The sequence below is a fragment of the Protopterus annectens genome, chromosome 2.part1 (assembly GCF_019279795.1).
Source record: "Protopterus annectens isolate FY-2018-M chromosome 2.part1, PAN1.0, whole genome shotgun sequence".
Taxonomy (NCBI): domain Eukaryota; kingdom Metazoa; phylum Chordata; order Ceratodontiformes; family Protopteridae; genus Protopterus; species Protopterus annectens.
This window is the reverse complement of record NC_056729.1, coordinates 687,815,136-687,832,562: the sequence shown is the minus strand read 5'-3', so window position 1 is coordinate 687,832,562 and position 17,427 is coordinate 687,815,136. Positions and strand designations below refer to the sequence as shown.

Sequence of the window (17,427 nt, the reverse complement as noted above, 5' to 3'; positions counted from 1 at the left end):
ATTGGCAGCAAATAACTAGAGAGGGAAAGGTTATAGAGTGGGAAGACACCAAGAACTTATTTGGATTGCAGTTTAAAAAATAGCCTTCCCTATATCAAGGATTGATATCAGACTATAGGCAAAGAGAAAGAAATGGGGGAGGGGTGTCCTAAATGAAAGATCAGCACTGGTAGAGTTTTTAGCAGAATCTAGAACAGAAGTTGCAGTTAAGAAAGGAATAATTAGTACAGCATTTAAACTACTGTACAATGACTTTAAAATTAATCAGAGAAGGTTAGAAAGGATTGAGAAGACAGACTGGATAAGCAATTCACAAAAAAGAAAAAATGGGGGGATATAGGCATGTCTCCCAAATATGAAAAGTCTTCTGCCAAATATGCAACAAATGCCAGATGATTTAGGATCTTTCCTTGGAAGTGTTTACATAGGTATATACACCAAGTAGACTCCAAAGAACTTTTTCTCAGGTAGACAGCAAATGTTGGAGGTGTGATGGGGAAGAAAGAGGTTAACTGGGAATATATTTTCTGAGAGTGTAACGACCTGGCAAACTTTAACGATTCCCTGCAGACTGCTCTATCAGACATGCTGGGTGAGCAAATTGGTGTAACTAAGGAAATTATTTTTTTGAGTTACGATACAGAATCAAAATTGCTTAGACAAGGTAAGGCCTTGCTGAGTCCGATTATGATGGCTGCCAAAAAAGTATCGACTAGGAAATGGAACTCAAAATCTAAACCAACTTTAACAGAAGTAGCAAAGATAGTAACTGAGATGAAACAACTGAAATTGGGATCTTTAGAACAGGGTAGGAGCAAATATCACAGGAAAAATAAAGTGTGAGATCAATACATGCAGAGGAGGAACGAGGTTTAAAAGAAACAGGAACTAAATGAGCTATGTAACAGCTGACTGACAATAAGTGACTGATAACGTTTGCAACTATAGTTGTGTTGGCATGGTTTGTAATGTGATGGTTGCAAAAGAGATTTGTGTCTGTATGTTTATTTTCATTTATATAAATGTAAGATTGCCCATGTCATACATGATATTTTTTAAAGATAGTTGCTTTAAAAAAAGATGGTTTGCTTCCTTTTCTGTTAATGTATGTTTGCCTATGTCTTAAGTGATCATTTAAGCAAAGATGTTTTTTTTTAAAAATTGCAAAATGAAACAATAATGACAAAACATCCAGATATTTAACCCAAACCAGTTTGGCATTGTCAAGGGCAGGTCATTCCTACTCAACCTGTTGGACTTTTTTGAGAATGTCACTAAAGCAATGGACAAGGGCAAAATGGTTCACACTCCTTACCTTGACCTGGCCAAGGCATCTGATACAGTAACCCACTCAAGCATGGTTGACAAACTCAAGATTTTAGGTAGAAATCCTTACATCACCCAGTGGATAGCCAGATGACTCACAGATAGGACCCAGGAAATTTAGAAATGTTGAGTCCACCTCTACAAAGAGGCATGTCATCAGCAGATTACCTCAGAGATCAGTCCTGGCACCATTCATTTTGGCATATACTTCTCTGAAGTCAAGTTCAAAGTCAAAAGGTCTCAGGCTGACCAAATTTGCAATCAACTGCAAATTAGGAGCAGTCACAGAATCTCTCACTGATCCTAATGTTCTCCAAAACGGGCTTACAAGTTAGTGAAGACTGAGGCAGTACAGAAAGGACATAGCAGTAAGAAAATATGGGCTTTGTGTCTTCTGGCCTTGTCAGTGAGGTAAATGTTTACTCTGCATAATGTATCTAGTTTTTAAGGATATTTTTTAAACCACATGTGATACATTTTAACTGGTCGACAATGATGACAGTAATTTTGTTTGGTTTACTTCTATCATGGTGTTGCTAGTAGAGGTGACAGTGAATAGCGTTTGCTTAGATACAGAAGTGCTACGGGGTAAAGAACGGTATTTTGTTTTAGGGTTCAGAAGTAGAAGTGAGGTTTCAGTCAACAAGAAGCTTTGTTATGCAAGGTCTTGCAGTTTACAGAGAGTTTTGGCAGAGCAGATTAATGTTGAGTTACCAGCCTAATGAACTATTTGTAGTAGTGTAGAGGTCATTGGTGAAAATGATGAAGTATGGGGCCTAGTAAAGATACTTGTGGGACACAGTTACTGACAAGAAGATGGAGAAATCAATTTTTCCATTTCATTGCTTACGCTCTGTTTGAGAGGTAGATAAGGAGCCATTACAGTGAAGAGTTGGAGAGCCTAGGATTATGAGAATTTATGTAAGTTTCTGGTGGAAGACAGTATCATAAGCATTTGATAAGTCTAGGTAAGCTGTGGAGACTAGGCTTCTGGCATTTCCATGGGTGTTGACAGTATTAAAATTCTATAAAGCAGTAGTTGTGTTGTGATGAGTACAGAAGCCATGTTTGGTTGAAGACAGAAGCTGATTATGTATTAGACAGGGGAGAAATAGAGTATGAATACATTTTGTGGTATTTTTGACAGAGGAGAAAAATGGCAGTTTATCTATAGCTTGAAAATTCTGAATCGATTTCACCATTGTGTAGTGGAATAAAGGATTTGTTCCATAGTGAGGAGGCTCAATTCTGAGGCATAGATCGATTAAATCAGAACTGAGACTGTATATGCAATAGCTTCAGCTGCTATTTAAGGATACACGTCCTGTAGATTAACAGGGGCAGTTGTATCAGGCTTCAGTTTTTTTTTATTGCATCTGTGGGAACTGGTTTGAAGAAAAAATGTGGATGTCCCAAGTAGACAACTTTTATTAACAGGCTAGAACACAGGAGAAAGAAAACTGTTGTCTAAGAGTAAGAAGGAATGGTCTAAAAACTGGAAACACTCCCTCCTCAACTTAACCAAGCAAATAAGAGTCCTAGTGAAGTCCTCCAAAGCTAAATACAAATCCAAATTAGCTTTCCTCACTAAGGATAACCACAAAGCATTCTTTAGTTACATCCAGAACCTCAAAGGTAAGGCACAGAATTGCGCTGAACTCATATTTAATGGTACTACACACACACACACACATATATTTTATATATATATATATATATATATATATAAAACCTGTGGATATAGCAAACCTGCTGGCGGACAGGTTCAGTGAAAACTTCACTCCCCTGTCCCCAACACATATACCCCAAAGCATCGCCAACACCTGTCTCCCGCCTAACATCTCTGAGAAGCAGGTCTTAAATGCCCTCTCCAAGGCCAAAAACACAGCCTCTATGGGACCAGACAACATGCCGGGCTGTGTTCTACATGGGTTAAAACAGGAATTAGCATCACCAATGAGCATGCTTTAAAATCACAGCCTAAGCGCTGGCTTCATCCCGACAGAATGGAAAACAGCTACAGTCATTCCTTTGCACAAAGGGGGTGCATCCTCAGACCTCGGAAGCTACAGACCCATTAGCCTGACCAGCCTTATCTACAAGGCCATGGAACAAATCATCATGGACCTTATTAACAAAGATGCAGGAAATCTCCAAATGCTGGACCCCACCCAGTTTTGGCTTTGTCAGGGGGAGATCATGCCTGTTAAACTTGGTGGACTTCTTCGAGACAGTCACCAAAGCCCTAAACGAGGGTAAATCTGTGCATACAGCCTACCTAGACTTAGCCAAGGCCTTTGACACAATCCCCACTTATGCAACATTGACAAACTCAACCAGTTGGGTATCAACCCATATACTGTCAGGTGGGTTGCAAATTGGCTTACTGATAGAACTCATACAGTCAAAATAGGGGACTCTACTTCCTTCAGCAGACCTATAACTAATGGCGTTCTTCAGGAATCAGTTCTGAGATCCCCTACTGTTCGGAATCTACTTCTCAGAAGTACAGGCTAAAGCTAAAGGGCTGTGGCTGATAAAGTTTGCTGATGACTGCAAACTGGGAGTGATCATTGAAACCCCTAGCGATGTCAACATCCTGCAAGAAGGTCTTATGCAAACTAATGAATGCTGTCAAAGTCATGGTCTTAAACTTAATGCAAAAAAATTAACTACCATCCCCTTCGGCAAGGGTGATGTTCCTGCAAACTACCAAATCAATAGCAATACCCTAAGCACACAGTCAGTGGTGATAGATCTGGGTACACACGTTGACAACAACCTTAACATCAATCACCATGTCTCAACAGCGGTAAGAAGGGCATTTTATATTGCTTATCTCATAAGTAAGGGCATTGAGTCTAGAAAAAAAGAGGCTATAACCCTCCTGTATTCTTCTCTCATCAGGCCAATAATAGAGTACAACGTCCTTTCCAAACACTGTGTCATACAGACTGCATAGAGGCGACCTGTGCCTTGCATATAGAGCAGTCTCTGATGCAGCTTTAATGGAAATGGTGCACATTTACAAGTCAAATGGCACAGGAGTCACTCCCTCAATGGACCTTAACCTAATATGTGACTTAACAGAAGTTGCCCCACCTTTGGGGCAAGCTTCCTATTCATGTTCATAGGTTGGTATTAGGCTATTGGCCCTAGGGCCTATACAAGCCTAGCCATAACAATTCCCTGGCTATTTCTTCCCACAATATTTACTTCCCTGGACCCCTGTCTAGCAAGGCGACTGAAGTGATCCTCGGGGAATTTCCTATCTCTCATCCAATCATCAAGGTTCCTTTTGAAGAGGGTCAAAGAGGCGCTCTGGTTGACATGTATGGGTAGTCAATTCCAGAGTCTGGGAGTCTGTGTCAGGAAACTATCCCTCCAGCATGTTTTGTTCATTGTGATGACAAGGTTTAGACCCTGGAGCGTGTGGCTTTGAGGGATTGGGATTTCAAGTGTAGCATGTCCAACAGCTCTGGGTTTGACATGGCCTTGTATGTTAAGCAGAGATCACCTCTGAGTAGATGATATGTGACAGAGTACATCTGGAGTTTTTTTTAAACGGTCAGCATACGGCATCTGCTTTAGGCCTGTAACTCTTTTAGTGAGGTATTTCTGTGGCCTTTCCAGTTGTTGCAGATGCCTTGAGAGGTTCATACCAAAGGGGACATTGTATTCTATAATGGGTCTAATGAGGGATGAGTACAGTGGGACAATGACCTCCTTTTTTCTGGATGAAAAGCCCTTAGTGATGAGGTGTGCCACACAGAAGGATTCCCCGACTGTGGTGGCGATATGGTTATCGAAGGCGAGACCTCTGTCCATCTGTGTCCCCAAGTCTCTTATCACACTTTTGGTGTTTAGTGTACTGCCACCTATGTGGTAATTCACGGGTACATGTTTTTTCCCAAAGGGGATAACTATACATTTCTTGGCACTGAGCTTGAGACCATAGCTCTGGCACCAATCATCTGTTTCTGTAAGGCCCTTTTGTAGAATATCCACATCATTTGGGGATTCGATAATGGCTCCCAGTTTGCAGTCATATGCAAACTTTGTTAGCCAGAGTCCACTAGTGTTGGCCTGTACTTCAGAGAAGTAGATGCCAAGCAAGAGAGGTCCCAGGACTGAACCCTGAGGTACTCCACTTGTCACTTGTCTGGAGCTGGATTTGGAGTTGGCTACTTTTACAGTGTGGGTTCTGTCAGTAAGCCAGTTGGCAACCCATCGAATGACATAGGGATTAATGCCCAGCTTATTAAGTTTATCTATGATTCCAGAGTGAGGGATGGTGTCAATGGCCTTGGAGAGGTCCAGATAGGCTGTGTGGACCACCTTACCCTCGTCCACAGCTCAGGAGACTGATTTGAAGAAGTCAATCAGGTTCAGGAGACAAGATTGGCCCTTCACGAACCCAAACAGGGTGGGGTCCAGTGTTTGAAGGTTGTCAATGTTTTTGTTTATAAGTTCCATGATATGTTCCATGGCCTTGCAGATCAGGCTCGTCAGAATGATGGGGCAGAAGTTCCCAGGATCCAAGGTGGATCTCCCCTTGTGGACTGGGATAACTACAGCTGTGCGCCACTCAGTGGGCACGAAGCCTGAGGTTTGGCTATGATTAAACATGACACTTAGGTGAGGTGCCAGTTCATTTTGTAGTTTATGTAGTACACAGCCCTTGATGTCGTCTGGTCCCATGGATGCTATATTCTTAGCTTTGGAGAGTACAGTTTTTACCTGTGTGGCCGTTATTACCGGAATTTGTCAATCTTTCGGTATTGAGATGGGCCCTTTAGGGGATGAGAGGTGGGTGAAGTTGGCACTGAATCAATCTGCCAGAATATTGGCAATATCCTTGGGATCAGTATATTTAAAGCCATTCTGTTGTAGCTGTATGTTAAACAAAGCCCCTTTCTGGCCCTGTTTAAATGCAATTTGGATGATTAGATAGGTAACCGGAAATTCACCTCACGGGTTTCCACCTCTGTCCCTCATAAACAGGGGCAATAGGTGCTGATTTTAGTGTCTGCTTGAACCACACACCATTGAGAACACGGGTGGAACTTGGGTAGGCTTGTAAGGGCCCTGGCGCCATTAGCCTAGTAACCTCCTATGATCTTATAATCCCCCCTCAATCAAATAACCACCTTCAAGAGCTTGATTAGTCACCACTTTAGTTAATAACAGTACTGTCTGTATAAAGCAGGTACCAAACTGATTGCTTATGGTATTTATTGTTTAGCTTCTGTTTGTTTGATGTTGGCTGTGTAGTTTGTCATGGATTTAACGATTTCTTGACTGAGGCCCAGAACAGTACTGGATTACTGGTGTGTGCGTGCTTTGATTGGTTGAGTAATGGGTTTCTTAGTTGTTTCTAAACTAATACAGAAGCATCCATTTTTTTTGTGCAGACCTTCCAGGATGTCTCAATGTTTCATGAGCTGTTTAGCTGCTAAGGATAGCTATGGGGCAGGGTTAGCTTTGACTCTTCATTCTGAGTGGGGCTTGTAAGTTTACAACACCTAGGGAGATTTGGGTGGACTCACAGGTAGCATCATCTATGGGGAGACTCTTCAGTGACTCGCACCCCAGTTAAGGAGATGTAATGTAGTAATAAAAGTGTCTTTCATAAAAAGTAGTAGGTTTTCTTACCAGGCTGTAATTGTGTGTTTTGGGGCTGCTGCTTTGGTACCTTATGGTGTAGACTGGTTAAGTGATCACTTAGCCGGTCTCTGACAGAGTTCCACTGGACATTTTATTTACAGAGGATATAACCTACTACTCAAGCTTTGGTTGTCTGGTTGTATCTTGGTAATCTCTAGTTGATGTGGTTGTAAGCTGGATGAACTTTTATAGGTTGGATTTTCAGACTAATGGTTTCTTGAGTTTTTTTTTTTTTTTTTTTTGGACAAAGCCCAGCAGAGGATACCTCCCAATGTTTTTTTTTTTTGTTGTTGTTTGTTCTGTCTAAACTTATAATTTTATAGCCTGGCGGGGCAATTTCTTCACTTTTTGTTTCCTATAGGAGCCAGATTTATGTGGCAACTAAGATGTCTACAGTGTGCAGTACTACCCATGCATGCACTTCAGGGAGTTTGTAATAAATACTTTGTAAGATGGTATGGAATACATGAAGGCCAGGGCTGTACTGTGGATGAAGTGGTAGCAATAGAGGAGCTGATGGAGATATACACTCTGGTGCCCGATTATGTCGAGTTAGACCTCAGTTTGGGTGGACATCACCACTAATTTTTATGGTTAAGAAGGTATGACAGTATTGGTAGAGGCATTTTTCCTTGATTTTATACTTTATACTCCGTTTATGAGTAAATGGCTGTTGCTTTGGATAATTGTACTTGAATATGACTTTTACAGTTATCATGAAATATTTCATATGCCCTAATAATTATCCATTTTAAAAGCAACTTTTATTCTAGACTTTATTAAAAATTGTACAACAGTTGGTCTTTCACATAGCACCACCCACATTTCTCTTTGCCTTATGCTTTTGTCATCAATCCCTGGTAGGGAAAGCAGTCTCTAACCTTTTTGAAAGCTCGAAAGGCCAGACCACCAAACGTGGTTCTAAGGACACAACATCGAAACCCCAATTTCCCCCACATGAAAGTTTTACCAGGGTAAGTAAACACTTGTCAAACATGGAGAAATACTCCTTTTTCACCACTGTAGTGCGATCCTGGAGTTGGTATATATAGTTGGCGGGTGTAGCGCCCCGCCTAGGTGGGGTTTACATACTGCGGTGTTCCATGCAATTTTGGGCAAGTGTTTACTTACCCTGATAAAACCTCCACGTTCAGGAAATCAAGGTTTTGATGTTGTCATCTCATGAAAAACACACTTGGCAATCTGGCCTTTCAAGCTTTCAAAGTACAGCCATATATATCTCATCACCATCATCATCTTCTTTCGGCTGCTCCCGTTTGGGATCGCCACAGCGGATCATCTGTTTCCATTTCTTCCTGTCCTCTGTATCGTGCTCCGTCACACCAACCACCAGCATGTCCTCCTCTCACCACATCCATAAACCTTATCTTAGGCCTTCCTCTTTTCCCGTTACCTGGTAGCTTCATCCTTAGCATCTTTTTCCCAATATACTCAGCATCCTTCCTCAGCAAATGTAAAAACATCCAGTACTACATCAAAAAAATGAAACTTTATACTGGAAATATTTTTTTATGAATCAGTTTGGCTAAGTAATTAAACCCTGAGTTTTTCAGAGCCAATAAACATGTTACCACCTACCAAGCTAAAAAGTTAATTCTGCAGCACAGCTTCTGCCATGCTTACTGATAAAAATAACTTGAAAAGACATTGCTATTCTGGGGATACCAGCAGAAAAAGTCTTTCTGTGTATCTTGTTTTTAAAGAGCCTAAAAGGGAATTTGAAACAATATACTTGTTTAGAAGAATGGTGCAAATCCACTAAAAAAATTTGCTTAGGTCGGTTTTAATTTGAAAGCTGAACTACTAAATTTTACATCTTGATGTTATCAAAAATTATCTACCCATTCGTCTACTGCCATCCTGGCCCTGACATTTAAACTGCTTACCTGCAAGGGAGTCTGGTTGCTAGAAGCACAAGTACCATGCAAAGCAGTGACCAAGGAAAGAGCCACAAAAAAAAAAAAGGGGGGCAGACAAAAGAAATTCAACACAGAATAAAACAGAAATCCTAAAAGAATGGAAATAGTGAAAGACAGCTGGAACAGGGTTGAAGAAGGCAAATTTGCTGACAACTGCAAGTTGGGTGCAGCCAATAAATTCCCCACAGATGTAAATGTCCTCAAGGTTGGTCAGAGAGAGACAAATAACTGATGCCAGAACCATTGCCTAAAGCTCAATGCAAAAAATGCATAACTATACCCTTTGTGAAAACGGCCACCCATGCAAAAAGCAACACTGATTACACTCTCCTAAGAGTTGACCAGTGGCAAGGGACTCAGGAAGTCAGTTTGACAGTAACCTGAATTTTGATCACCATGTGTCCATGGTAGTAAGGTCCTTCTACGTGGCTCAACTCAAAAGTAAGGGCATGGCATCCAGATCTAAGGAGATAACAGTCCCACTACATTCAGTCCTCATTAGACCAAATAATAAAATACAATGCGTCCTTCGGCATGTATGTGACTAGACATCTGCAATGGCTGGAGTGGCAACAGAGGTTTCTCACTAAAAGAATGAGGGTGAAAATAATATGTCCTACACAGACTGCCTCAAAACCCTATCCCTGTACTCAAGTCTCCTACAGACTACTGAGGGGCGATCTATGCCTAACCTACAAGGCATTCTCTGAGCCAGCCCTGATGGATCTGCTAAACATTCGCAAGACAGAGCACAAAAATGACCCACTCTAAGGATCTAAACCTCATCTGTGACAAACAAAACATGTTGAAGGGACAGGTATGTGTCTAAGAGATAACCCCGGAGACTTCATTTGTGTGAAACAGAGCTCTTCCGTAAGTCTATTCAAACACGATCTGAACCAGTAGATGGGAAATTGCAAATTCACCCTTGGCTTGATGCCTGTGGCTTTTAGGGCATCTGCATACTGCCCCTGTCCAGAAGTCACAAGCATATACCAAAGCCATTCTAGCCCAAGGGCATTGATAATAGCGAAAATTGGGGCATGAATGGCAAGGCCGAAAAAGGCTCTATGGCTGTTAGCCTAGTAACCTCCTATGATCCTATATATGATCACTGCAAACACTGGGTCATATCGCACTGGATCCTGATCTGAATCCGAACTGCTCCATCCCCCATCATACTTTTATTACTCTGCATATTTGTTTATTAATGACCCTCCCCAGCCCTTTCATGCAGTGTGATACGAGTCTGATACCATGATACTGGCCACAGTTTTGAATGCTTATTCTCCAGTCATTCTGGATACCAAATGCAACCCGTCATCTACCCACTTTGCTTAGCTTATGTTTCTTTTGCCAGTGCTAAAGAAAAAATGAACAAAGATAAAACACAAACTGTTAATCCACTGTATACAGAATTTGTAACATTTTCTTTGGATTGATGCTTGTTGGGGAAATCCAACATCTGCTATCAATACTAAATCCATACATTCAATATCATCTATGCACAAACACCACTTTTCCTCTAAGCTGACTGCACATGAAACTGAAAATGCGACAATTAGATTTCTGTTCATGATGGGTATGTGGTTCTACAAACACACCTGTAAAATTTTACACACATTTATCACAAGCACTGATTGTGCAGAAGCACTCTGCATACATGGTTTCAAAAGTTTTATTTAACGCCTCATTAAGAGATATAAAATCTGCAACCACTTTTACAAAGAGGTTCTGCATAAATACTGAAAGCCATTAAGGTTTAACTGGTCAGCAGCTGTACATATATTGTATTTTTAATGTGCATCACATGGTGACAATGACAACTATTTGGATAAAGGAATGACATAATGCTGTTGTTGAAGTGTGTCCTGTTCAAGATGCTCATATTGCATAGTTTACTGATGAGGCTGCAGTGTCCTTCTACTGCCAACTGCAATAATAATCCTATTGGTCAAACATGTAGGCCCACTGGACACAGTCCATTTCCTGGGGTGAACCAGGAACAAGGTCCGGTTAAGTGACTTGCTTAAAGTCACACAGAAAGCAAATGAGGGCTGAGGGTATTAAACCCTGTACCACAAAAATGACAGCTTGCAATCTTAACCTCTCTAACACCTGCTGGAATTGATGCGAAGGTGGCTGCTCTGGGACCTTATTAAGCTAGTGAAGTGGTAACTCTGACTTAATGACAAAAATGTTAAGGTTGTGCACTTTTTTGTTAAAGTCATGCAGTTTGATAAAGTGAGCACTAAAAGGAAATAGCTGTAAGAAATGCAGGACACTGTGATAGTTGAAAAGAATGTTGAGATCATTAATGGAATGAATCAGTGAGTAAGTGGAAAAGGATCTTGGTATCTTAATCACAAAAGAAAATAATAACTCCTTCTAGTGAATATTGGAAGGGCAGAAGGCTTTTTTTTTTTAAACATATTAACTTGAGAGATGACCTGGTCTGAACAGCCTTGTATCCTTATTGTCAATGTTCTACTTGTGCAAGTATGGTACTTATGACACCTACCTAATATGTTTTCATGTAAGAAAATGTGCTATGCATGGATGTGCAATAAACCTCATAAAAATTAAAGATTTTACTCAATGTAAATAAACAGTAACAGCTAGAAAAATGCAACCCAAAGTTTATGCTGCACACAATGCACAATTAGTTCCACTTATAACCTCTCATTCACAGGGCACCATTAGTTCCAGTTGTAACCCCACATTCCCAGGGCATTATTTCAATTTGTAACCCCACATTTCCAGGGCGCCATTATTTCAATTTGTAACCCCACATTCCCAGGGCGCCATTAGTTCCATTTATAACCCCACATTCACAGGGCATCATTAAGTCTATGTAACCAAACGTTCACAATACACCATTAGATCTACTTGTAACCCAACATTCCCTGGGCACCATTAGTTCCATTTATAACTACATATTCACAGGGCACCATTATTTCAATTTATAACCCCATATTTACAGGGCAACATTTGTTTAAACCTCTCTTGCCCCAGTGATGTCACTGCACAAATATTCCAGCACCATTTTAAGGTAGTAATAAATAAGTGAGCAAAGACAAAATCAGGATCATTTATGCTTGGTGAATACAAAAGAAAAGTGATCATTACCTGCCAAAGATTTGCTATCAACAGAGTGCAGCACCATTAGAAGCTCCTCCATTACTACAATGTTTGTTCTCAAGGTGCACAAGACAGAGGTGTCTACTCATTGTATTTCTATACTAGGACTACAGATCTTTGGTGAGCTGTGTTTATTCTCTTTCTTACTTACTGATGGTACTCATGTTATTTCACACGGCCCAAAGGGTATACAAAAGCTCCACATCAAAACTATGAGGACTAAAACTGAGGAAGTTTGAAATTAAAAAAAAAAGCGAATTCTCAATATTCCAGAAATGCTGCAATCCCCTTAGCTATCAGATTTGGAGACAGGTGTTGTGGTCATCATGGTGAAGCCACCACAAGGGGGTACAAAACAGGGCCTCACATTAGAAATGTAAGAACTAGAAGTATGAGTTCTTGTAATTTTACAAGTGGATTTTGCAAAAACTGTACTTTTGGACTTTGTCATGATGCCATATCCCCACATGCAATATATTTGGATATAAGAGATGTGGTAGTACAACCACTGGGGGCTACAGGGTGCACAGCTTCTCTGTAAGAAATTACACTTAAAAAGGTTTTGACACTGTTAGGATGCCCAGATTTCCTCACATTGTTGATAGATTCTCATTAAAAAAGGACATTTTGCACACCTCAGCACCACAAACATAAGATCTAACTTGCTTATGTTATTAATGCATTCATTTCATAACCAAGTATGGCTCATGGGGGGGGGGGGGGTAGAAAGGCTCATATTTTTTAAAGGATGGCCATTACCAGTCAGTGCCCACCCCAAAGGTTTCCATCTTCCCTCTGGTCCACATCTTGTCTAAACTTTTCCAATTTTCAGTTAAATCTCCCAAGCCTCCCCCCAAACTGTAATGTCCTTACTCAAAGCTCTTGCTTTTCTTTAGCAATAGTTTCTAGAAGTCTCGTATAACATTGGTTTTAAAGGCTTTTCTCATGCCTACCTTTCTCCAACAAAGACATCAAATTCAAACAAATCATGAAGCCCCAAAATTGTAGGATACAATGAATGATATTGCTGCACTGTATACACATACACACATGTTGCACTTACTGCCTGGTTCCTTTTCACAGATGCAATGCAAATTAAACATGTGATAGCCCCTGTTTGAAAGGCTTCATTCAGGTATTGTTTTGTGCGTTCCAGTTCATATGCACCTCCACCTTAAACAAAAACAGAAAAAAAAATAAAAGCAAAAGTGAGGCTTAAAAAGTTCAATGCAACCATCAGCAAATTGTCAGAGTGCATGCATATCCACAAACTCAGTAAATAAGCAACAAGTATATAGTTTTTCAAGCTTGGTTACTGAAATTTATTTGGCTGAATATCTGGTGCACAATTCTCATCAATGAATAGTGTCACAAACTAGTACCAACATCTTCTAGAAACAAATTTTGCTTTCTCTGCCTTGCTACCATGAAAATAGTTTTCTGCCTGTAACAGTAGTATAATAAACTATACAGGTGTTTTCCATCTGTCTGGCATTTTAAAATAAACAAAACAACCAAAACTAGGGAAATGCAACATGGGGAATAGCTGCCATTCAACAGTCACCTAACTTTGGCAGTGACACCTCTACACCTCATCCCCAACAAAAAGTTACTCTTTTATCCGAGTCACACAAGTGATACTACAGTGCAAAACTGTCATAATTCGGAGATTTTGCATGGTGGCAGTAAGGTGCAATAGTCAAAGGATCTTTAAGGGATCATTGCTTCCAATGTCATATTAACACAGTTTAAACCATTTAACTATTTTAAATTCAGAAGGTGCTTAGCAGCATTAAATCTGTATGGTTTTGTTTTAAGAATTTAGCAAAGCGTATAACATGGCATTACGTGACATAATGCATATGTGGTCTTACTTCACCCACTGATTACACCTCAGGGCTACCTTCTAGTGTAGCACACTTGTTTCAATACCAGTACCATCAAGTACTACTATCAGTAGACTAACAGTCAGTATGGTGGTAAATGAAGATGCTCTTTAGTTTGCACACATCAAATGATACCATGAAATGTAGAATATGCTATTCAGAAATTATATCAATGCAGTAAAACACCAACACACCTTCCCTACACTTCTACATACAAATGGTGTCCAATTCTGCGAGTTCAACCCTCTGAAGTTGAGCTTCCTGACCACTTCCTACAGGAAATCACCATCAGTGGGGTCTCTAATCATACTGACAGGGATTTGCTTCCGGGGAATTTCCCCTTCCTTCTTGTCTGTGTGATCACGGAGGAGGTATCTACAGGTTTAGGCATGCAACACAAAGAACAAAAAAAGCGACCAGCTGAAGTCAGCAGAATGGTTCTTAACTGAGTTACTACTCAATGATTCGTAGGTGAAGCCACTATAATACAGGTAGTTTGAGTACCACGGCAGTACATCTAATACTAGGGGGCTCTAAATAAAGTGATACACAAATATTAGAAAACTGTAATTCAGTAAATGGGAAATCCAGCACTGCCCCATTTATTATTAATTCAGCTAGGCTGCATACAGGCGAATCGTACCAAGGATCAGTTTTTAGCCAGAACCACTTAAGCAGGGAATGTAAACAGAGAAATTAAACCACATACTTATACTTAAGAAACAAAATTCTTCATATAAAAAAAAAACAAGCATCATATGCAAATATTTTTAACTCAAGTTCTCCTGAAACAGAAAAATGTATTAAGTACAGAACGGTGGCACGAAGATAAGTGATATGTACCATATGATTCATACGGGTTTCTTGAATTTGTGAGGACCACTAATGTGATTCCTGGAGCGGTGAAACAGAAAATGTGAATGCTATACAAATCCTAGGCTGCAGTAGCATGGAATATATTGGGGGGGAAAGCTCTTGCAAATCTGGGAAAGATTTTAAGAAGCAATAAAAATCACAGTACCGACAAAGGTTTATATACTTAAATTATATCTTTCCTAGTAATAACATCTAGTCAGGGAGTTTAAAAGTAAGGTTATGCAATGAACTAATGCTTTTGAACTGTGTTGTAGAAAACCTTTAATAATTCCATGTGCTGTAAAAAGATCAGTGCATTCAATATTTTAGGAAACAAACCCAGACTTTTCAACTGGAAGGGCCTAGAGTAAAACTCAAATACTCTGGACACATAATGCAAAGAAAGATTCACTAGAGAAGACACTTATGAGAAAGACCAAAGGCAAAGAATGGGATGGCAGAGGCCAAGATGAAGTAATGAATATGACTTTACAAGAAGTTAAAGAAGCATCTATTGACAGACATACCTGATGTCCTAAAGTCACTGGAATCAAGAGACTAACACTTGACTAAACAACTTAGTATAAGTAGTTGGGGGGGGGGGGGCAGTAAATTTCCTCTGCTAAACTTCAAGAACACTGCATTGAGTTTCAAGATTCATAATATTTAATTGACAACTGCATATTATTTTACAGGTTTGTGAGACATGCAAATTACAGGTCTTGTGTTTTCTACAAAAAGCACTGAAGCTTAAATGAATAATCTCTTAGCACTGATGGTGGTCACCCAAGTTCAATTTTTTTTTTGTGTCATCCCAAAAGTGCTCTTCCCTCCCTTTAAACCAACTTCAAAAAGTGCCACTATGAAAAAACAATTTAAATACCACTAAATAAGCTACTCTCTCAAGGCTACCATTTAAATGTAACATAACACGATGTATAAAAGATGATCACTAAAAAAGTATGCCCTTACAAAAGGAAAGCTGATGCTCTTATGAAAGGCAATACAATCAAAATCGAAACTGGGGAAAGAGATTATAAATGCTGTTCTACTCACAAAGCATTCTGCTTCCCATTAAAAGTACAGCCAAGGTTTTCCACCTCCCTGATATGAAATGAAATCACACAGTATAACCGCCACATCAAGTCATCCTGTGGTATAAACAACCTTCTTCTTTCGTCTTTTCCCGGTTAGGGGTCGCCACAGCGGATCATCTGTCTGCTCATGATTGGCAGAGGAGTTTTACGGTGTCGAGTTGCCAGCCCGGCGCCCAACAACCAATAATAAGAAAAGGATGCAGGGACATTTGAAATGCAGCAAAAACATGATGACAAATTTATTTCAATTTTCCCATTTTAGTTATGGTTGTTCTTTATTAACTGATCTACTTTAAATTCAGCTTGGAAAGAGAAAAAGCCAAGGAAAAACAGACTTAACAGTACATGGAAGAACAGTTCCATATTTTGGGAAATTATCTGCAGAAGATTTTGTACGCAAAAAGAAAAGCTCTGTGAAATGCATAAGGTAATGGGAAGGGCAGTGAGAAAGAAAAGAGTGGAAAGCTTACCTCCGCTGTAGCTTAATTACACAACATGCTGCACTAATGCACTACAATAAAATGTTACTGCAATGCAAGGTACTAAATTTAGAAACAGCCTTATACCATCCACAACAGGGACAAGTAGGACAGTAACAACCATGCACTTAGGTGCCAAAATTAGGGTATCCTGTTGATGCTGTGTCAGTGTTGCCAGGCTGTAGAAAAGTTGTGAGAAAGTTACTCAGTTCAGCAGCAAAAGCCTTCAGTAAGTAGTATGATCATATGTTTTGGATACCAAGCATCTGCTTTGATCTGATAAAGCACCACTCAGTGGATGATAATGATCAGACTATCACCCGAATGAAAGTGCAAAATCTGCAAAGTGAGTAAAAGTTTATGCACATTTTATGTTCAGACTATTTCACCTGAATAAAAGTGCAATTGTGTGCAAATGTCTAAAAAGTGAGTACACACTAATGAACACTTTTCTTAGAGCAGATGGCAACAAAAAGACTCCCCACAGAGAAGGGAGAAGCGTGCTCAACTATGTGATGTAAGTGACTTGGACATCACGGCATCTGGGGCTTTGTAGCCATCTTCAAAACAGGCTTGAAAAGGCACCACCCAACACACCAAATTCAAACCTTTTGGTGATTCCTAGTTAAGAGTACTATAAGTACACCTGAATCCTGGAAAAAGTTGTACAGACTGGATGTTGCTGGCTCAAGAAGAAAGAAATAGGTCATAAAAATGCAGCAGCATAACCACTACAGCAGCAAAACGATGCTGGTGTGTTAGAACTAAGGTGTCTACTTGCAAGTTTTCTAATGGGGGAAGGGGTTGGCAGAAGGAAAGGTCATGACCTTACAAATACAAGGCACATGGTTTGATTGGCTAGGCTTGTGACAGGTTCCAAGGAAAATATTAAGCTGTCACTCTATAGATAAGTCCATTGAAAGGACTTATAATACTTGTTAACAAAAATCACTTCATTACAGCGAAAATAAAAGTAGAAACTGCCCTTTCCATAAGCCAGTCCTGTTGGCATAGAGGGCTAAGGCCCAGACAACAC

The 17,427-nt window shown here is 40.0% G+C and overlaps 1 protein-coding gene across 2 annotated transcripts in view; it reads right to left on the bottom strand.

Annotated features, from left to right (window-relative positions):
- Positions 1–17,427, bottom strand: part of NFXL1 (nuclear transcription factor, X-box binding like 1) — a 1,793,512-nt gene that overhangs the window by 1,705,777 nt on the left and 70,308 nt on the right. For both annotated transcript variants that reach the window (XM_044062425.1, XM_044062424.1), the window contains exon 3: positions 13,138–13,247. In XM_044062425.1, coding sequence (XP_043918360.1) covers positions 13,138–13,247 — 110 coding nt within the window. The remainder of the gene's footprint in view (positions 1–13,137; positions 13,248–17,427) is intronic.